Raw genomic sequence first — 22,559 nt, 5'->3', positions numbered from 1 at the left:
CTGGAACTAGCTCTGTGGATCAGACTAGCCTTGAACTCACAGAGATCTGCCTGCCTTTGCCTTTTAAGTACTGGGACTAGAGACATGCACCACTACTGCCCAACTTTAATGACTTTTTAAAATGTGCATTGGTGTTTTGCCTACATGGTTGTCTGTGTGAGGGTGTCAGAACTCCCAAAACGGGAGTTGTGAGCTGCTATGTGGATGCTGGGAACTGAACCTGGGCCTCTGGAAGAGCAGCCAATGCTACTAACCAGTGGGCCAACTCTCTAACTCACCTTTACATCTATCTATCTATCTATCTATCTATCTATCTATCTATCTATCTATCTATCTATCTATCTATCTATCTATCTTTTCTTTCTTTCTTTCTTTCTTTCTTTCTTTCTTTCTTTCTTTCTTTCTTTCTTTCTTTCTTTCTTTTTCTATCTATCTAGTGTGTGAGTGTGTGTATCACAGTGAACACATGCAGGTCAAAGGATGACTCATAGGATGCAGGGCTTTCCATATGGGGACCAAGGATGGAAAGCAGGCCTGCAGGCCACTTTACCTTCTTGTTCTCTCCCTTCATCCTAGCAAATGTCTCCCTCGCCCTATCCACCAGGGAGAGTAACACCAGCTCCTTAGTACTGGCTTGTCACCTGCTCTTAATTTAATGGGACACAGATGCCTGCTGGGCTCCCAGAGCCTGGCTATGGGCTCCTTTTCCCTGTAAAATAAATGTGCTGGAAGTCAGCTGGGAAATCTTTTTAATTTTGAACTTTCTTATGGTGCTGAGGGGGAAGCCATGGCGAGGCAAGTACTGAGAGACATCAGCCCACCAGAGAAACCTCTTCAGATCTGGATGGGAGTCACTCAGGTCAATGATGCCAATATGTGGAACATAGTGCAGGGGCAGTGTGGTACTTATTTCCACCCCCCGCTCTGTGCATGAGCGTGTGTGCGTACGTGTGTGTGTGTGTGCGCGCGCGCGCGCGCACAGGTGTCAGGTATCTGCCTTGAATCTCATAAACCTGGTATTCCTTGATTCAGCTAGACCCACTGGCTGTGAGCTCCAGGGAGCCTCAGTCTCCACCTTCCCAGTACCAGAATTACAGACGTCACCACCATACCCAGCTGTTTTTTGTTTGTTTGTTTGTTTGCTTTTGCAAGGGTTCTTTGTGACCAAACTCAGTTCCTCACAATTGTGGTAAGTATTCTTTGAGCAGAACTATCCTTCAGCTACCCAGAGTAACTGCTTTCTGATTTCTATCAGGTGAGGACATGGATTAGAAATAGCCCTCTGGCGGCATCTGGTCTGGCTTGAATGTTGGGGACAGAATCCTGAGCCTGTGCCACAGCCTGCCCCATGTCGTGAAGCCCAGACATCCCTGGAGACCAAGTGTGCAGGAGAATGTGCACAGACCCTGTGTTCATTCTACCCGCCTGTCAAGAACTCCTCTGAGCCTCACCCTTCTCATCTGTGCAATGGATATCCACTGATTGAGTACAGTGGCAAAACGAGAGCATTGGAGGCTCTCTGTGCAGTGCTCCATTCACAGGTACTAACTGCCATCAGTCACTATCACAGGGTTACCACCCAGGCAAGACTAATTCTCACTCAGCCCCTTCTCTTTAATCTGACCCTAATCCAACTATTCAGCCATCCCGAGTCTCTCTCTGTGCCCACTTATAAAATAGTTTCTATAATAGGTTCTGGGTGCTAAAGAAGCCATGTGCAGAACATGACTCCTGGCAGACTGTAGGTGCTCAATAAATAGGTGTGGCCTCTGGTCTGCTTCCAGAGACCACATAGACCTGGTTCCTGGGACCCCTATGGGGAGCATGCCCTGATGGGAATGGGGGGGGGCTAAGCAGAATCTTCTAGAAGGATGGAGACTCACGCACTTGGGATTCCAGACACCAGCTTGAGTGGCCGCAGCACACGAACCGCCCTCAGTGTCCGTAGGTCAAACTCCGTCCCGACAGTGGCCAAGATGCTACAAGAGAAAATGACAGTAAGACACAGAAGCTGGGGTCAGGGCAGGTGAGTGGGGTTGTACCTCAGCTGGGGATTAGACAGCTTCAGCATCAGCTCAGTTCTATCTCCCACTGAGTGACAGTGATGGTTCCTGTCCTTTGGAACGAGAGGTGACTTATTATCCCCCCTTTTTCATGTGTGTGTGATATATGAGTGCATATGTGTACCCACAGAGAGGGGACATACCTCTAGTCCCAAGATGCCCATGGGCCAGCTAGCCTGGGGTACATGAAGAGCAGAGACAGCCAGTGACACCCAGTTCTCTTTTCTCTTTCTCCACAAAATGCTTGTTTTATATATGATAAAGATTAAGTGTGTTTGTACACACTTTTCTGAGACACTATGTCACTGTGTAGTTTTGACAGGTCTGGAGTGAACTCATACAGAGCCTCCTGCAGACTCTGCCTTCCGAGTGCTAGGATTAAAAGCATGAACCACCCCACAGTGCAAATACATATATATGACAGTATCACAATGTAGCATACTTATTATGTAGCCCAGGCTGTTACTGAACTCATAGAATTCCTTCTGTCTCAGTCTACACACACACACACACACACACACACACACACACGAAGACAGAATCTTACTATACAGCGCAGGCCTGAGCTGTGCCGTTCTCGTAGTACAGCCTCCTGACTGTTGGGATTCCAACCATGCCTGGCTCACCCCAACGTTGCAGTTTTCTTTGGGCTTCTTCAGATTTCCCCTGTCAGGCACCACTCTATTTCTGAGCCTCACTCTCCTCTCTCTGTGCAGACAGAGCTGTTGCTTAGCATGCACAGAGGAGCTAAGGGTCTTTGTGTGTTGAGAAAGCTGAGAGAACCCAGTAAACACATCAAATGTCAGAGTGATGTGTACCGAGGAGAAAAAATGCGTGAGAGAGGGGGGCAGACTGGGGAAGGGAGGGTTGTAAGGGAAGTGGTGGCATTTACACCAGTACAGCTCCTTACCACTTGGGGGCAGCACCCCAGTGCTCTTATCCAGGTTGGGATAGGTGTGGATCATGGGGTAGAGTTCCTGCCTAGAATCCCCAAGTGAGGGGCTGGGTGTGACTCAGGGGTAGAGCACCTGCCTAGAATCCCCCAGTGAGGGTAGGGGTGTGGCTCAGTGTCAGAGTGTTTGTCTAACATCCACAAGGCAATGTCTTTCATCTCAAGTGGAGGGAGAAGAGAACAGACCAGCACTGTCCAATAGAAACCTAACTTTTCCACATTAAACAAATATATTTAATGCTTCCATATTAAACAAATAAAAGGAACAGGTAACGTTAATTCCACAATATAGTTACCATCTTCTATTCAAAGTTCAACCATTCTCTGTTATCCACAGTGAATGCTTCCAGGATGACCCAATGCCATAATGAGGCAAGGAGCCCACATTCCTTCTATGGAATGGCGTGCTATTTATGTCAAACCTGCATGTATCCTCCTGTGGATTGTGTGTATGGGCACGCACTGCCCCGGGCTGCATATGTAGGTTAGGGGACAACCTTCAGATGCCTGCCTTTGTCTTTGCTCTTGTTTGACACGGGATTTCTTTCTTGCTACTGCATGAGGCATGATGAGATTAAGGAGATGCACCTCTACACACACACACACACACACACACACACGTCTTAAATTTTATATATATAAAATTTAAAGGGGAGGTCTTTATATATATATGTATATATACACACATCTTAAATTATTTATATACACATATATACATACATACATATACACACATATATGTGTGTATATATATATGTGTGTGTGTATACATATATACATACATATGTGTGTGTGTATATATATACATATATATATGTGTGTGTATATATATATATATATATATATATATATATATATTTGTACAACATACATATGTTTAAGGCAAGGTTTTACTTTGCAGCCCATGTTGGTCCTGAACTGGGACCAGCTTTCCTGCCTCCCCTTATGTACTGGGATAATGGGTATGAACCACCACTCCCAGTCACACACACTCAGCCTCCAGGCTAGATCCCCAGCTCTAACATACCAGTACTAATCATTGTTGCTTGTAGTACTGACTCCAAGGCCACAGCCATGCTGAGCAAGCCCCCTGCTGCTGAGATACACCTTTGACCCTTGGCTCTTTGGGACAGGTTCTCACTTGTAACCCATGCTGGCTTTAAACCTGTGATCATTCTGCCGCAGCCTCCCAGGGGCTGGGACCACAGACATAGGACACTGTACCCAGCTGGGATTGTACTGTCACAGCACCCCCATCATGTCTCTTGTCTTCTTAGACCTTCCTCAGCAAAAGCTGAGTCCTCCTGCTGCTCTCCAAAGCCCTGCGCCATTGGCCCCATCCTTTCCCTCACCCACCCTCAGACTCTGCTCATTCTGCTCCAACCCCCTCCCCCAACTTATCATCATTCTTCAAAGACACAAAAGGAGTTCAAGGCTACCCTGGAACTAAAACATACAAATGAACAAACGAAACAAATACCAGGGTGGGGCAAGGCCAGAACCTGAGGGTGGGCTGGTGATAGGAACTGGGCATGGCCAGGGCTGGTGTTAGATATGCAATTAGCCCAAGGATGGCACACAGATCCAAGTGAAAGGTCCTCTGTGGCTCCTGAATTAGGAGGCAGGAAACTGGGAAATGGAGGCCCCCAACAGCAGAGCACAGAGCCAGGGAGCTCAGATCCAGGGCGCAGTCACAAACTCTCAGACCCAGGCCCCAGAGCTGCCCCAGATGAACTCACTACACTGTGAGACCTTGGCCTTAGCTGGCCCAGGCCTCAGAACAGCACCAGCACTGGCCTCTCTCACACCCAGCATGACTTCAACTGACTCCCAAGAGGTTGGAGCTCCGGTCCCCTTGCCCACTTCCCCAGAAGGATGGCAGGAATTGGAAGTGTAGAAATCAGGAGGCTGTGACCTGGGGACTATCGGGAGTGTCTTGCCCTGTGGACAGTGAGAGTCACAGGAGGTTGTGGAGCAGAGGAGGGACATGATTAGGGCTGGCAAGGGGAAGACAAGCTTGACAGCTGAGAGGACAGATTGGTGGCGATGAAGCCCGAGTGAGGAAGGAGCTGTGAGAGCGGCCGGTGTAATGAGGGCTAGAAGTAGGGCAGAGGCGGTGGGAGTACAAAGGAGGCCCTGGTTTATATATAGCTGCCATTAACGCTGTGCATCAGGGAGCCTGCCTGGGTGCGCTGCATCCGGCCTGCATCCGAGGCTGCCAGTCGCTCACGGCCCATTTTACAGAGGAGGATGCCAAGACTCGCAGAAATCAGTGTCACACCAAAGATCTTAGTCACACCAAGAAGGAACTCGAACTCAGGACCATAGGTGTGAACAGCCTCACACTCCCACCCTGCAGAGCCTGACCTTCAAGAGACTACTTGGATGGGGGAGGGTCGCGGTGGAGAACAAAAGACACTCGTTTGTTCATTCCACAGAAACTTAGGTACCAGGCTTTCAGGGAGCGCCACAGTGAACAGCTGACGGGAGAGCCTGGTGGTGAGGAGTTCCAATTCCCCCGAGCATCTGACCAGGGAGTAAGCGTTGTGTGGGAAAGGGAAAGACTAAGGTGACGCCAGGGTTTGGTGTGGGTCAAAGAGCTGGTACCAATGGAGATAGGAAAGACAAGGAAGGAGGAGGCTCATGGGGATATCAGGACTTGAAGGAAGGCAGGCTGAACTGGAGGTGTCTGTGTTAAAGGCCTTCCCGTAGAGCCAGGCACGGTGGCTAGGCCTTTAATCCCCGCTCTTGGGGCAGAGACAGGTGGATCTCTGTAAATTCCAGGCCAGGTTGGTCTATATAGTGAGATCCTGCTTCAAAAACAAAACAACCAAAGAAATACACACACACACACAAACACTCACACTCACACATATGTGTGTATATACATATGCACACACACAAAAACACATACATATGCACTCACACATACATACATTCTCTCTCTGTCTCTCTCACACACACTCACACACACATATAAGCATGCACTCACACACACACATACACGCATGTGTGTACATATATATGCACACATACATACATTCCTCTCTCTCTGTCTGTCTCTTTCTCTCTCTCTCTCTCTCTCTCTCTCTCTCTCTCTCACACACACACACACACACACACACTTCCACTGTGTGTGAGACTTCTAAGAGAATCCTGTAGCACAACCATGAGAGTTTGCTTAGCTCAGTCTTCACTGCTCCCAGAGCCGACTCTCTTCTTTCAGGTGTCAGGAACACTGTGGCTCCCTTGCCTCTCTTCTTCACCTCGCTGCATTTCAAATCCTGGTCCAAACTGAGATGCATCTGTGCGCAAAGCAGCACCCCACTTCCTCTCTCAGAGGACAGACACCTTTCCTCTGTCCCGAAGCATCTTCTGCTTCCTAAATACTTTGTGGGTGAGTGGTACAGCATGACAGGGGACAGGGTGACAGGCTCCCGAGTGTCCCCAAGCAGACAGGAGCAGTAGAAAAGGGACCCCTGGAGAAGAAACACTAAGTACAAAGCAGGCATGCAGCGAGGGCTGGCCACCTCAGGCCTCTGGAGGACGCCATAGGAAGAGCAGAGGAGAGGATGAGGATACAGACGTGGGAGGAGGGAGGAAAGTCCAAGTGGAAGACAGCGGCATCCCCGGGGGCCAAGAGCCAGGGTCTCTGAGGAGGACGTCACTGGGGTTCAGAGCAGCACCAGCAGGACTCAGAAGACCAAGGGCAGCCACCCCCAAGACCAGGTTTCTAACTGCTGTGAGAAGAGAGAGCTCTCAGGACAGACTTGAGTACATGGGTTTATTTAAGATTTGTTTTATTTTTAATCATGTGTATGTGCGTACGTGTGTGTGTGTGTGTGTGTGTGTGTGTGTGTGTGTGTGTGTGTTTGGTTGTACAGACGCATGTGAATGTAGTTGCCTGTGGCAGCCAGAGGAGGGCAGTGGATCACCAGTAGCTGGAGTTAAAGGCAGTTGTGAGCTGTCCACCTGTGGCAGCCAGAGGAGGGCAGTGGATCACCAGTAGCTGGAGTTAAAGGCAGTTGTGAGCTGTCCAACGTGGGCACGGAGTCCTCTGCAAGAGCAGCCAGTCCCTGGGTACATGCATTTACACATCTCAGAAGGACTCCAACGGCAGGCCCTGTGGCATCCAGGAGCAGGGCTGCCCATAGGTAACCAGCGGCCCGACTTACTATGGGTTTATGAAAGCACTCATTGCTTATGAGAGCTCAGGCTGATTCTGTCCCTCCAAGTGCTGGAGTGGTAGAGCTTCCCTACAGCTTTTAAATATGCATCTAAACTGACTGAAATTAAACAAAGAAACAAAAAATTCAGCTAGAGTGGTCACATGTGGAGCACCACAGCCACCCATGGGCACCGTGGACAGTGGTGCTCCTGCACGGCCACTCTGGAGGGACCGGGGTGCCCATCAGCACCTCAAGGTAAGTTTGACAAACATTAAGTTCTCAGCAAGTGTTTGTTGAATGCACAAATGATGGAGAGGTAAAGATACACAACTGTGGAGATATTAGACGATAACAGACTCTCCTCTAGGAGAGACGGGAGGCCCGGAAGTTTAAAGCAAAGACTCATGGGCTACATGAACCACTCAAGGACTTCCCACTCTCTCTTGGTGGCAGAGCATGCCTTGCTATGGGTGTGCTGGTCATATGACCTAGTTACATGATACCAGAGCCCAAGTCAGTTTGCTGGGTATTTCCGGGAAAGAGTTTCTCCTGGAGAAGAGTCAAACGTCAGGAAACAGCCCTTTCTCTTCCTGTCTGTGGTTGTTGGCCTTGTGTCTTGATGTGATGACTGGAAGACATTTTGGAAGTGTTGTTGACCATAGGGAGACCAAAAAAAATCCCTAAAGTGAAGAACGATCAGGAAGCTGGAAAGACTTCATACGGGTGTGGCCATGCTAAAGATCCAACCCTACAATCAAGTGTCCTCCATACTTTCTGTAATGAGGGTCTCAAAGGGTCCAGATCCAAACTGTTCTAATCACCAGTTGTGTAGCCTTGGACAACTCATCTCATCCCTCTGGGCCTCAGTTTCCTGAGTGAACTGGAGATGGTAACTACTTCTCTTTTGGGGGGGAGGGGATTTCTGGGCTGTGTGTGAGCCTCTGGAACGATGTCTGCTGCCTCGTCTTCATCTCATTCATTATGCTATTGCAGCTAAATTCTTTCGGGATCAGCTTCCACCGGGGTGTGGCTGTGGGTGGGGAGGAGTATCACGTTCTCTGCTGGTTGGAAGTATGTAAGCACGAATTTCTTCTTCTGCCATCCGCCCCCTTACCCCTCCCCCCCCCCAACGTGGTGTGATTGCATGTGCGTGCAGGTGGAGGCCAGAGGCTGATCTCATTTTCCATCTCTCATCTACCTTGTTCACATCATCAGACTGGGAGCTGGCACACCTGCCATTTGCATGAGTTCTGAGGATCTGAACTCAGGACCTTGGGTTTGTGCGGCATGTTCCCGTCCGCATCAGTAAGTATTAACAGAGGCCGTGACTGCCATGCCCTTGTGAATAAGGAGAGAAGCGTGTGGGCAGTCTTGGGCCTGGGGCTTGGGGTGATCAGTGAGGCTGTCAGCCGAGAGAGTGGGATGAAGAGGCCGTGAGCGTGGAAAGCTCTGGCGATGATGGAAGATTCTGTGACTCCCTATCCCAGCCTACACGAGACCCATGCTTCTAAGATTCACAAGTGCTACCAAGGTGAAACCTGGGAGCAGGGCTGTCTCTCAGTCATCTGGGGTTGTACAAATCCACCTTCTGCTATACACAGAACCCAAGAAACATGTCTGCTGGAACCTGGTCTTCCCAGGAAAGGGGGTTAAACCAGGAAGAAAGCACCTTAGTGGATGGATAGATAGGTCTTCATAGAGCGCTCAATGGTAGATGGGATGTGTGTCGCACACCTTGAACACAAGCATTTGGGAGGCTGAGGTTGGCAGATCTGTGAATTGTAGGCCAGCCAGGGCTACATTGTGAGACCATGTCAGGAAAAGAGCTCAGGTGAAGAGGCGTTCTCCACTCTCTGCCCTGTGAGGACAATGGCAGCAAGTGTCACCTTGGGCATAGAAAGGCAACTGGCCCTGGTCTTGAGTTTCTGATCCTTCAGTGCTGAACTTCTCTGACGTTACCACACTCAGGTAGCAGGTTTAGTGGTGCAGATGGAGAGAGACACCTGGCCTTTCCCCCTCTTTGGGAAGACTGTCTTGAAAATCACTTTTTTTAAAAAAAGAACCTTCAGAGTTAAACTAATCAGGAAAACAGAACTGCTTCACCTTGGCCTTGAGCAGGGCACCTCTCTCGGTCGTTCACCCAAGTGTCAGTTGTATTTCAGCTCCTAGCCAAGATTTGACAGCTACTAGTTTGTGCAGTTTGGGGAAGATGGAATCCAGGATGCCATCACCCAGCGGCATTCACATTCCCTCACTGGCTGACTCTAGAGGCTGGCCCTCTGCTGCCGAGCCATGCTCCTGGTCCCTTCGACTCTATTTTTATAATTCTGCCTTGTTAGGCAATCAATGTTGAGTTTAATTCAGTCCTGCTGGAATGTGTCCTTGCAAATCACGTGCTGCCCTCTGACAGTATATATTTGTAACTGATATGCATGGGATGAAGTTAGCTATCATGTGCTGCTGTCTGTTTCTACCCAGAACCATGCCTGAAGTGATGTCTAGAAGGAGCAACGGGCAGGCTGTCTGGAGCTTTCACTAGGCCTGGGTCCTACAGATGTCCTTTTCCAAACTTGAGGGTAGACCCTGCCTGGACTCTGGGCAGCCTCCGAGCATGCCCTGCAGAGGAGCCACTATGGGCATCTGCTCCTGGAGAGCAGGCCTGGAACTAACTCCACAGGGCTAAACTGATCCTCTGTCTCCCTGGGTTTAAACCTGTGGTTCTCAGCAACTAGGGCTTGAGGCTGTTTTAAAAAGCCCAAAGGCAGACATGTCACTCGGATGATGCAGAGACCACCCAAGTGCCTGCAGCACTCCATAGTGTCAGGTGCTGGGCCTCTTCTAAGGATGATCTAACGTCTGAGGAGGATGCGCATGCTTCCACATGAGCACCACAACTTATGAGCTCAGGATGCTCCCACCTCAGCCTCCCAAAGGGCGGGACGACAGCTCTGTACTTTCACTCCGGTTCAGAGCTCATAGTCTTGAGGTTCCTGGTGCCGTGAGGCCTGTTCCTTGTTCCTCAGCGTCACTCTGTGGCAGCTCTGACTGCTCACCCACCGGAGCACTGCACCCACATGCAGAGAATACTTCTTTCCCCTTGTCTTCTAAATTAACTAGGCAAACTAAAGGATTTGTTTTTCTTTGGGGACAGTTTCTGAGCCTCTCAAAGCAGAGTTTTCTTAAGTAAGAAGGGCCAGGGTGTCTTAGTTAGGGTTTTACTGCTGTGAACAGACAATATAACCAAGGTAACTCTTATAAGGATAACATTTAATTGGGGCTGGCTTACAGGTTCAGAGGTTCAGTCCATTATCTCAAGGTGGGAGCATGGCAGCATCCAGGCAGGCATGGTGCAGGAGGCTGCTACCAGAATACTGGCTTCCAGGCAGCTAGGACCAGGATCTTAAAGCCTACCTCCACAGTGACACACTTCCTCCCACAGGGCCATACCTCCAAATAGTGCCACGCCCTGGGGCAAGCATATTCAAACCACTACCCAGAAGCTGGGAGGAAGCAGCCCTGCAGTTGTAATACAGTGCCGGGATTACTAAGGCTGCACAGTATGGATGAAGCTCGAGGCTCCCAGGAGTCTGATAAGCGTGGAAGTGAAGTGGTGGTGGTGAGATAATGCTGTAAGCCAGTCAGGCAGGCGGGGTATGCCTTCTACACAGAGGCTAGCATCAAGAGGGGCTAGGATCTATAGGGGACACAGTGTAGAGGGAAGCTCTCAATGACAGGGACAGGTTTGAATGTAGTACTAGTGGAGTTCAAAGCAGGCATGAATGGCAGAGTGAGACCCTGTCTCAAACACACACACCCCAGAGAAAGAAGAGAGAAAGAAAGGGACAACTATATTCATAGACATTTGGCAGAGCCTTAAGGAACCGAAGGGCTCCAATACACACAGAAACACCCAAAGAAATGGGATGCCCACACGTCCTGTTATCCCACACCATCCAAGTCAGCGTACATTAGGGACAATAGGTGGTAATGAAACCTTTAAAAAAAGCAGAGCCTAGTGGGAGGTCACAGTTCTCATGGGACACTCCTTAACTTTTCCAAGAGGGCTGTATAAAACAGCAAGACCAGGGATTTCTCTTGTCTGCTATCTCCATATAACCTCTCCTCAGTCATACCCTAGTATGCCAACCAACTGTGTGCAGCAGTTCTGGGGGCCCTTGCCAGAGCTCAGCTTGGTATACAAACTCAGAACCAAAGAATCTGTTGCCTTTAGAAACTGCTCAACCTCGAGTGTTTGATCATAGCAATGAAAATGGATCAGTGCATGTAGTGTGCGATTCTGCAGTTAAGGTTAGAGAATTCGGCAGAGGCAATACTTGTTCACAGCTGGGGTGTGGCTGTGACACCCTACATCCATTCTCCAGTCAGCTGTGTTGTGTGGTGGAACCACACGGACTACAAACCTCATAATACTTTGCTTTCTGCTTCGGTTTGCCTAAAGGTAGGTGCTGGGATGGCATCTCTGCTTCCGACCTTGGGTTTGGACACAGGTAAGTGTCTGGACTATACTCCCAGAATGCTCTGCTCTGTTCCCGGTTGGGTTCATCTAAGGGTAGGTGCTGGGGCTGCATCTTTTGTTTGTGTCTGGCTAGGGAAGGTATTAGGAGGACATCCAGGGAGGGCAATGCTTCCCTATTCCCTTCCTGACCTCAGTCCCTTCTGCAGGGTTGGGCCTTCCCCGAGTCTCCAGGATAGAGGACTGATTTCCCTCCAGAGACCTCGATAGCCTTGTCTGTTTCTTGTTGCTATCTGCCAAAGTCCTCCAGGGCTTACAGCACTGGGAATCAGGGCTGGCTCCGCAGTTCCCTAAGGGTACAGCTATTCAGCCAAGAGCAGATTTTTAGGCAGAAGGCACCAAACACAGAGGAGGAGGAGGTAGAAAATTATGTTTCTTTAAAATGATCTGATAGGGAATATAAGGAGGTGACATGGCCTGAGACAGGGAGGGGCCTCTCACTCCAGAACCTGCTTGCGGTCCCTGGGAGTTAATGATGCACTGAGGCAGGCAGGGTGGCTCAGAGGAGAAAGGAGCCTGAGGCCAAGCTCGAGACCTTCACTCACACTGGCACCCACTGACGGGCGAGACTAGCTAGCCGGCAAGCTTTCCCAGCGCGGGGGTAGAGATGCTCTCTGAAATTCCAGGTTCTTTAAGTGATGCTGGGGATTGAACCCAGGCCCTCACACGCATTTCCCAAGGGACCTATCCCCAGTTTCTCCTTTTCAAGAGTCATTTCAAGTAAGGATATCAGAGTAACAGGAGCCCCTGCTCAGTTAAAGTACATCTGAGTTACCGTAACTCTTTTCGCATCTCACTAGAGGATTAAACAACATGTTCAGGGTTTGGAAAGATGGCTTAGCAGCTAACAGTGCTCATAGCTCGGCTGAGGACCTGTGCTGGGTTCCCAGCACCCACAGATCAGCTCACGATCACCTGTAACTCCTGCCCCTGAGGATCTGACGCTCTCTTCTGGCCTCCACAGGCACCTGCACTCACACACATTTCTAAACACATGCACTCATAGAATTCAAAAAAAAAAAATATATATATATATATATATATATACTTTTGAGAGCCCTGTCCCAGTCAAGGAAAAACATGTTCTTTGACCTGTGGGCAGAAGGGAGTCTGCCATGGCTATTCTTGGTTGTCAACTTGACTATATCTGGGATGAACTAAAACCCCAAAGTGTTGGACGCCCCTGTGAGAATTTTTTTTCTCTTCACTGAATCATTTGAAGTGGGAAGACCCACTTCTAATTCAGATCTTTCACGTGGGAAGACACACATATAATCCAGGTCATGTGAGGTAGGAAGAGTCACCTCTAATCTGGGCCACATCTTCTGCTGGCAGCCTATACACAGGGCATAGAAGACGGAAACCTGCTCTTTGCCTGCATTCTCTCGCCTTGCTAGTAAGTCCATCACTTCTCTGGCATTAGATTCTACTTCTTCAGTGTTCCAGTGTATACGGACGACTGGCTGAGACATCCAGCCTAGTGGAATGAACAACTACTGGGTTCTCGAACCTTCAGTTCATAGCTAGCCATTGCTGATTAGCTGAACCACATTGTGTAAGCCATTTTAATAAATCCCTCCTCCCCCCTCTCTCTCCATTTTCTAAGTCTATAAGTTCTGTTCCTCTGGAGAATCCTGACTAAGACAGAGTCCTTGGATACCCTTTGATGTACAATCTTACCTCAGCAAGTGGTCTTAGCCAGGGCCCCTCATAAACCACCTCACTCTAGATAAGTTCCTTAGATGCAAACAGAACACTAAGATATTTCAAAGCCTTTTAGCAATGTAACTTCAAAGGCCACCAAAATACTCCCAGGTGTACAACTGTCCTTTCTTTCATAAGTGTGCATGGATGTCTGTACCAAGACAATGCTGAGGCTGGCATGACGGCTCAGCAGGTGACTGTCCCCACTGCCCAGCCTGGTGTCCTGAGCTCAATCCCCAGGGCCCCATACAGTAGAAAGGGAGAACCAGCTCCCACAATATGTCCTCTGACCTCCACACACAAGTATAAATGGATGCACACACACACACACACACACACACACACACGTGTATATACATGTGCACAATAAATAAATGTAAACATTTAAAAACCTTTTCCTCAGTAAACTGAGCTTTGCTTCAGACTGCCTCATTTTCTGTGGGGAACAAGAGAATCCAGCTGCCCCTGACCAGAGGTTAGGGTGTGAAGTGGGTGCCCCAGGGAGGGCCTGGCAGAGGCTGGGTCTTTCCCCGTCTCCTGGATGCTGAGCTGGAAGTGCTGGCAGTTTGGGGTGGGATATGCTGTGGACTGCTTTCTGTCCAGGACAGAAACACTTCTCAGTGCTTTTGGACGCTTTTCCTCTTGCTTGTAGATGACTACAGAGGGACAGGGAGATGGCGCTGTGGGCTGAGGGCGCAGAGCCAAAAGGACAAAAGAGCCTGGGTCCTACCTCAGTATGAAGAAAACTGCAGCAAATCTAGAATACACCTCATGGAACTGTGTTTCCTGTGTACAGTGGAACATTACCCATCCAGTAAAAAAGATGGGCTCTGTGGGAAAAGGTGCCAGGCCTGAGGACCCAAGCTATCCTTTGACCTCCAAGACCTGTGTGTGTTGGCAGACAGAGAGAGCCAGAAGCGCACACGCGCGCGTGTGCACACACACACACACACACACACACACGGTCACTTGCACACGAACAGGATGGAACGCAGGTCTTTATGTTTACCCAGCAAGCACTTTATCAACTGAGCCATCCCCAGCTCCTTCCGTCCCTATTTTTTCTCAATTGTCCCCACTGGAAACCCAGCCTCAGTTTCCTTCTCAGGAGGATGGAGAAGGATATAAAAAGTATTCCTCCTGGTATAAGGAGTGAGGCTTACACTTGATTGTTCAGGAAAAGTGCTGATCAGACCCAGGGAGCGGCCAAATGGGACTTTTCTCATTCTCTGAGCAAAGCTGACTGTGATTGGCTGTTATCATTCTCTTTTTCTGAGTAAAGCTGCCTGTGATTGGCTCTGACAAGTTTCCAGCCCAGAGGAAGGAGGCCAGATGAGGACCCCAGCTGCTAGCCAAAAAGCAGCCCAGGAAATGACAGCACATTCCCATGATCCTTAGCTGTCCCAGGAGAGCTCCGGCCTGGTTCCATCCTGACCTCAGACTAACTTTCCAAACTGCAGCTCTGCGTAGAGATTCACTTGCCCTGGATCTTGGCGTCCCAGTGGGGGCCCAGAATCAGGAGGGATTCATAGTACATTCGGGCCACCCACTTCTTTCAGGTCTGATTCTTGTACCCGAACCGGGGTAAGGTGCAACTGGATAGACTGTCCCTGGTCCCTGCAGGCCCCACCCCCACCACACATTAATTAAAATGTGAATCACAGCTGAGTCACTAAAGAGAGGGGGAAAAAAGGTCAATGAGCCAGTCTGGCTCCCCCTCCTTCCAGCTCTAAGGCATGAGTCAGCAAAGTACAGATCAGAAAATGGGGAAGAGAAGGGAGAGAGGTGTGCGGCTCTGCCTGAGAAGCGTCGTCAGCGAGAGCTGCTTTAGTTCTTGGGTTAGCAAAAAATAGTTTCCTAGCCCCTCCCTCAAGGTCTGTTAGCCAGCCCTGTGCTGAGCACAGCGATTCTCATGTCTGCCCAGCTTTTCCGAGGAGCTTTGGCACTTTGGGTCTTGCCCACTTCAAGGATGGCAGGCTCTTTATTAAGGCACCCCTAAGAAGCAGATGTCAACTCTCATCTCCCTACTCCATACCATCCCCAAAGCCCATTAGTCTCTTTAGATTTCTGTGTGATAGCCCTGTTCTGTAGCGAGCAACAGGAAGTGACCACCACTAGGTGGGAAGAATATTCCGGAAGTGCTGATCTCGGGGGTGGGGGTGGGGGTGGGGCTTCATGACACGGTACCCAAGCTGGGACTGGTGGTACAGGCCTATAGTCTGAGCTACTCCTACTTGAGAATTGGAGGCAGGAGGATCACAAATTCAAAGGCTGACTGAGCAAAGTTCAAGGCCAACCTCGGATGACTTAGTAAAATTCTGTTTTAAGGTAAAAAGTAAACAGGAATGGGGGTTGGGGGTGGACACACATGGTACCCGTCAACAGCCAGTGCAGAGGGACAACAGTCCAATAGGTCCTGCTTCACCCTGTCCCTGGGAAGGTAGAAAGACATACCCTACTGAGAGCTGAGTCTCAGACGACCACATACTCAAGACATGCATTAAGTGTGTGTGTGTGTGTGTGTGTGTGTGTGTGTGTGTGTGTGTGTGTGTGTGTGTGTATGCGCATGTGCATGTGCACATACACACATCAGGACACCTTGCAGGAGTTGATTCTCTCTTCCTACCATTTATATCCCAGAAGTGAACTCAGGTCATTAGGTTTAGCAGCAAGCACCTTAACCCACTGAGCCATCTTGCTGGGCTGGAGCTGGGCTTTTCCCTTGTGACATTTTTCACTTCTGCTGGTTGAAGTGGCAGAGGTGGAGCCCGTGCACACAAAGGGCTCAAGCGAAGACACAGTGGCAGCCTGGCACTCCCTGCTGCAGGGGGATGGAAAGGAACCCCACGTCTGTGGTACAGCTGGACCCACAGGAGCCTGCCCCTGCCCACAACCACCACTAAGTTCTCTCTTCTCCCCTCCTGCCTGATGAATGCAGTTCTTAGTCCCAAGCTTCAAGCCACATTTTGGAGGAGGTGCAGCCTCCATCCGAGGGACCCTGCATGGCTGTGTGGAGCCACACCCCACTTCACCTCATCGTACCCATCACCAATCACATTTTAGAAGGTGATTTCTTTTCTTTCTTTCTTTCTTTCTTTCTTTCTTTCTTTCTTTCTTTCTTTCTTTCTTTCTTTCTTTCTTTTTCTTTCTCTCTCTCTCTCTCTCTGTCTCTCTCTCTCTCTCTCTCTTTCTTCTTCTTCCTCTTCTTCTTTTTTTTTTTGTTTGTTTTTTGAGACAGGGTTTCTCTGTATAGCCCTGGCTGTCCTGGAACTCACTTTGTAGACCAGGCTGGCTTCGAACTCAGAAATCTGCCTGCCTCTGCCTCCCGAGTGCTGGGATTAAAGGAGTGCACCACCACGCCCGGCGGAAGGTGATTTCTGAGGGACTAGGGGCATGGCTCAGTGGGTGAAGGTGCCTGCTGCCAAATCTGATGACCTGAGTTCCATCCCTGGAAGGAACCCACATGGTAGAAAGAGGAGACTGACAGAGACAAAGCATACTCTGACTGCATGTGTACCATGTGCATCATGACATAGGCACACGTGAGTGTATACACACACACACACACACACACACACACACACACACACACACACACACACCACACAGTGATGTAATTTAAAAACTTGTAACAAATGTGATTTCTGGGCTGGGGAGATGGCTCAGTGGGTTAAAAGGTCTTTCTTGCAAGCATCGGAACCTAAGTTTGGGTCCCCAGCACCCTGTGAAAAGCCACAGTAGTGATGTGGGTCTGTAAGTCCAGCACTCATGAGACACAGACAAATGAATGTCCGAGCTTGCTGTCCAGCCGGCCCTAGCTAGGTGAGTAACAGATGCTTTAAGAGACCCTGTCTTAACAAACAAGGAGAGAGGGATCTAAGAAGACGCCCTTTGTCAATGCCTGGCTGGTACACACAGAGAACACACATGTAATAAAACTGAAGTTGGTTTCTAAGGCTGGGAGTGTGGCTCGGTGGCAGAGAGCCTGCTAGCCTAGGTGAGGCCCTGGATCCCATGCACAGCCAGACAGGAAAAACCCACAGCTCTCTCGTGCACGGTGCGAAGCCTGGTGACTGGAATTTAGACTCTGAGACCCACATGGCAGAAGGAGAGACCCCAACTCTTACCAAGTTGTCCTTCCACCTCCATGTGGGCCACCCCCACGTGCGGAGAGATCTTTGGCTGTACCTGTCCATGTGGCTAGTTTTAGCCAGCACATTCTCAAAGGTCCTTGATAAGGTTTTTAAATGGACAGTGATGTACCTGCTGAGAGCCCTTTTTCCCTTCTGACCAGACAACGCAACCATTCCCTCAGTGAGACCTGCCCTGAGATGTCTCTGGGATTCTTTTATCCACTCATCCCACAATCTGGCCATTGAGCTGGGGGAGCCTCCTTTCTGATGGAGGGAAGATGGGCTTGGTCTGGGATCTCACCGAGCAGAAGCGCCAATCTGCATGTTGGCAGCAGGAGAGGTGGTAAAACCTCCAGGAGGTGGGGGGCCCTGGTGGGAGGAGGCGTGGGCACCAGGAACTGTGCAATACTGACCTCCCCCCCCAGCCTCCTCCTTCCTTCTCTCTTCTTCCTAGTGGCTATGAGGGACCTGGTCATGCTCCACCTTCCATGATCTCCTGTCTTACCAGAAACTTCCAAAACTGTGAACTTCAATAAACTTTTCTTCTTCGTACCTTGGTTATCTGGGGTATTTTGTGACTCGGATAGAAGGCTAATGTATTCGGTAAATATGCGAGCCAGAAGCAAACTCTGTTACTATGGTGATGTGTCAGAGTACCACATGTATGACCGATGTATGAGCAGTGAGGCTGGAGCACACCAGTGTCAGAGGATTAAGAAGTTACTAGGCCTAAGGAAGCCCATTCTTACTAAGAACTGAGTTCCGGGCTTGTGTAAGCTAGGTACGTGCTCTACCATTGAGTTACACCCCAGCTTCTCCCTCTGATTCTGAGTCGGCTTCATGTACCCCAGGCTACCCTGAAACTCATGATCTTCCTGCCTCTGCCTCCTCACAATGACCGTGCTCCCACAGGGTAGCCTGACACCCAGGATGTTGGCCTTGGACTCTCAATCCTGTTCCAGCCTCCCAAGCTACTGAGATTACAGGCGTGCACTACCACCCCTGCCCTGCCTCTGCCTCCTGAGTCTCCGAGTTACAGATTTGTGCAGACAAAACTAGCTCCCAGTCAGTCGTTTTGATACTTAGTATTTTAAGACAGGATTTCATTAGCTCCCAATACTTTCAATCCTCCTGCTTCAGCCTCCCTACTAACTGTAGCTCCATCTTTTCCTTTCTCCTTCCTCCCCAGGCACTGAGATATAATTGAAGTCCCTCACACTCAAGGCAGGCTTTGTTGCTGAACCCCACCCCAGCCAGGTAGGAATATTTAAGTAGTATCAACACCCTCATGGGACCAATCCCATCGTATGCAAACCTCATCACTGGCTGAAATGTTGTGAGGTGACTCATTATGGTCAATGCTGATTTGTACTCAGTGCTTCTCTTCTGGAATGTTCTGGAACATTCTGAGCTTTACACATTCGCACCCATTTTAATGCTCACAAAAAGTCTGACAAAATGAGGGCTTTTAACATGATCTGACTTCATGGACGTTGGCCCAGATCCTTCTGTGGCTCCTCTGGGCTTTCAGACACAGCCAGCGTCCCTCAAGCATTGTCTGGTCCCCAAGGCCTTCAGGGATTTCCCTTCCATTTGCTTCTCTCGGGACCTGACACACGCAGGACACACACCAGTTTGAGCGTAGCACAGGAGAGCACACATACTGTTTTCTGTATAAATCTAGTGTCCCAGCCGCCTGGTGCCCCTGCCCCCTACAGCACACTCTCACACTACCGTCAAAGAACCAGGCCTCACCACCAGCACTGTTCAGGAATCCAGGGCACCTAGCATCCAAGGGGCATGCTGCTCTACGCTGAGGGCAAAACCCCACAGAGATGACACAAAACTCAGGGCAACCAAGTGTGGCTACAGAAGTGTTTCCTCTGCACACCTCAGAGGCCTTCTGCTCAGACAAACATGTTTCCACTTTTGGGAGTTGTGTGTGGCTTTTCTTCAGACAGGATCTCATGTAGCCCAGGCTAGGCTTGAGAATGGCCCTCCTGCCTGAACCTTTGGAATTCTGGGGTTACAGTGTGCACCACCATGCCTGGTCTATTGTTGTTGCTGGGGATGGAACTCAGGCCTCGTGTTGGCAGGTGAGCACTCTACTGACTGGTCCTCATCCCAGGCTGGGTTAGATTTTTTTTTTCAAGATAAGGCTCCTGTCTTCCAGGCTGGCCCCAGATTAACAGCCATCCTCCAGCCTTAGCCTCTCTAGTGCTGGGATGACAGGTGTGAACCACTACACCCAGCTCATAATTCCGAAGTTCTTTACGGAGACTTCTGGATAGATAGTCTCTGCATTTACAAACAGGCGGTAGCCATACTCTGAACATTGTCTTTTTCCCCACTTAACTGTTCATCCTGGATGAGGTAATGACCATATCTGCATCTATATCAAAGAAGCATGATGCATACATTCCCTGTCATGAGCTTGCCAGCACAGTCAAGCAAACTCATAATTTATTTTAGAGACCAGATGCTGGTTGGCTCACGCTTTTAATCCCCTGCACTCGGGAGGCAGAGGCAGTTGGATCTCTGAGTTCAAGGCTAGCCTGGTCTACAGAGTGAGCTCCAGGACAGCCAGGGCTACACAGAGGAATTAGAAAAACAACAACAACAAAAATTTAGAACCGTGTGTGTGCACAGTAGGTGACCTAAAAATGCTGTTAGCAACTATAGATTTGCTTCTCTCTCCTCCCTCCCTTCCTCCCTCCTTCCTTCCTTCCTTCCTTCCTTCCTTCCTTCCTTCCTTCCTTCCTTCCTTCCTTCCTTCCTTCTTTCCCCCTCCTTTCCCCTTCCTTTCTTCCTTCTTCATTTAAAAAATATGATTAGATGTGATTGGTTTTCCAATCTCACTGCATAGCCTAGGCTGGCCTCAAATCCTCTTGCCTTAGCCTCCCAGGCACTGAATCCAGAGCCTGTTTGTTCCCTGACTTCAACCTCTTAAGATAGCACAAGTGATAGGTGAACCGAGTTTCTTTCACAGCCCAGTCTACACAATCTGTGTTACTCCCAGCCCTTTGCTGAAACCCCTGATAAATACAGTTGAAGGAATGAGCATGTGAACACGAGCAAGGGAAGACACGGGATGGGAGCTGAGGTGCGGCCTTCCAGACGCCTTAAGCCTTGAGTCCTGCTCCCAGGAGTCCTCCTCTGGGGTCAGAGTGTCTTTGTCAACAGTGTGGCTGTTGACTGTGCCACTGTGGCACGTGCTGCCTTGCAGCTGACCGATGGGAACTGATCTGCCCAGTGAGGTCTTTGTGCAGACTAACTGCTTTCTAGTTAGCCTCCCTCTTCTCTCTAAAAGACGACTTTTTGTTTGTTTGTTTGTTTGTTTGTCTTTTTTTTGTTTTTTGTTTTTTTGAAACAGTGCAGTCCTGGCTGTCCTGGAACTCACACTGTAGACCAGGCTGGCCTCGAATTTAGAAATCCATGTGCCTCTGCCTCCTAAGTGCTGGGATTACAGGCATACGCCACCACTCCCGGCTTAAAAGACGACTTTTACTTTTCAATTATGTATGTGGGTTTATGCACCTAAGTAAAGTTTCCCAAGGACACCAGAAACGGGTGTTTGATTGCCTGGAGCTGGGGTCCTAGGACTTCTGTGGGTGCTGGGATCTGAATCTCTGGAAGACTAGCAAGTGCTCTTAACCACTGACCAACTCTTTGGGCCCGTTGTGGTGTGTGTGTGTGTGTGTGTGTGTGTGTGTGTGTGTGTGTGTGTGTGTGTGTGTATGTGTGTGTGTGTGTGAGTGTGTGTGTGTGTGTGTGTGTGTATGTGTGTCTGTGTGTGTGAGTGTGTGTGTGAGTGTGTGTGTGTGTGTGTGTGTGTGTGTGTGTGTTCTGGCTGTGTGGGTGCCAAAGTGCAGGTATTAGGTCAAAGATCAACCTCTGGTGTTGGTTCTCCCTCCCACCTTGTTTGACGCAGGGTCTCTGATTCCCCACTTCCCCATACCAGGCCAGCTGGCCTGTGAGCTTCCGGGAGGCGCCCTGTCTCTAAGTCCTATTTTGCCACAGAAGCACTGGGATTACAGCGGTGTGTGTCATGTCTTGGACATGGGTTCTAGGGACCCAAACTCAGGTCATCATGTTAGCCATCTCTCCAGCCCCTGACTTGTGGTTGTTACCCTAAAAATTACAACGTTCTTCCCAAATTCACTCATGGATTTAGAAGACACAGTTGGTTCTCCAAACAAAGAGTCAGGGGTCCAAGAAGTACCACCGCATCCCAGGGAAGCAATGAAGGCTGCTCCCACAAGGTGTCCTTGAGGGGGTGGAAGGATGCCTGTGAGCCTCGGCTGAGTGGTGGGAAGGGTGCACACACAGGTGGGAGGAGGGTGGAGGGAGGAGGGAGGAGTTGGATCGTGATCTTTATGAAAATGTATTTTTGTAACTCTAGGTTGAAAATAGATACACCAACTTCACACTGACTGTTCCAGCCCCGTGACGTGTTCCTGCTAGCTGGGGCTTTTCCATCCGGCACATCTCCATGGCAACGGGCCACATCTCATTCATGTTGCCATCTCCCAGGTTACCTTGCTGGGCTCATTCATGACTATTGCCATGGAGACTGGTTCATTGATACAATCTTGAGGCTTGGGAACTTGGCTTTCCTGAATGATGGGATTAAATTATGGTAAGAAGTGATGGTTGGTGGTGGTAAGAGGGTTCTGGGCTGAGATTTGGGGAGCTAAAGACTAACCCTTCGAGAGGAAGAGGACCTGGTGGAGGGACACTGGCAGGTCAATAGCCACTAGTCAAGATTTTTTTCTTCTTTGAGACAGGGCCTTACTATGTAGTTCTGGCCTGGAACTCACATAGATACCCATCTCCCAAGAGCTGGGATTACCACTGCATCCCACCACCTTGCCAGGGCAATCAGTCTGTCTTAACATCTGAGAAAGGTGTCCTTCAACCAGCACGAGTTGCCTAGACTCATGGCTGTTCCTGATGTCTGTGTCTCTGGTGGCTGGTACAATGCTCAGCACAGGACAAGTTTAC

The 22,559-nt window shown here is 49.6% G+C and overlaps 1 protein-coding gene across 34 annotated transcripts in view; it reads right to left on the bottom strand.

Moving 5' to 3' along the window:
* Cacna1a (calcium channel, voltage-dependent, P/Q type, alpha 1A subunit) overlaps nt 1-22,559 on the bottom strand; it is a 301,621-nt gene that overhangs the window by 123,310 nt on the left and 155,752 nt on the right. For all 34 annotated transcript variants that reach the window (XR_003947227.1, XR_003947223.1, XR_003947224.1 and 31 more), the window contains one exon: nt 1,888-1,979. Coding sequence is in view for 27 of the 34 variants with exons in the window: in XM_006530609.3 (XP_006530672.1) it covers nt 1,888-1,979 (92 nt within the window). In the remaining 7 variants the exon portion in view is untranslated. The remainder of the gene's footprint in view (nt 1-1,887; nt 1,980-22,559) is intronic.

Source organism: Mus musculus, chromosome 8 (assembly GCF_000001635.26).
Source record: "Mus musculus strain C57BL/6J chromosome 8, GRCm38.p6 C57BL/6J".
Taxonomy (NCBI): domain Eukaryota; kingdom Metazoa; phylum Chordata; class Mammalia; order Rodentia; family Muridae; genus Mus; species Mus musculus.
This window is presented reverse-complemented; position numbering and strand designations above follow the sequence as displayed.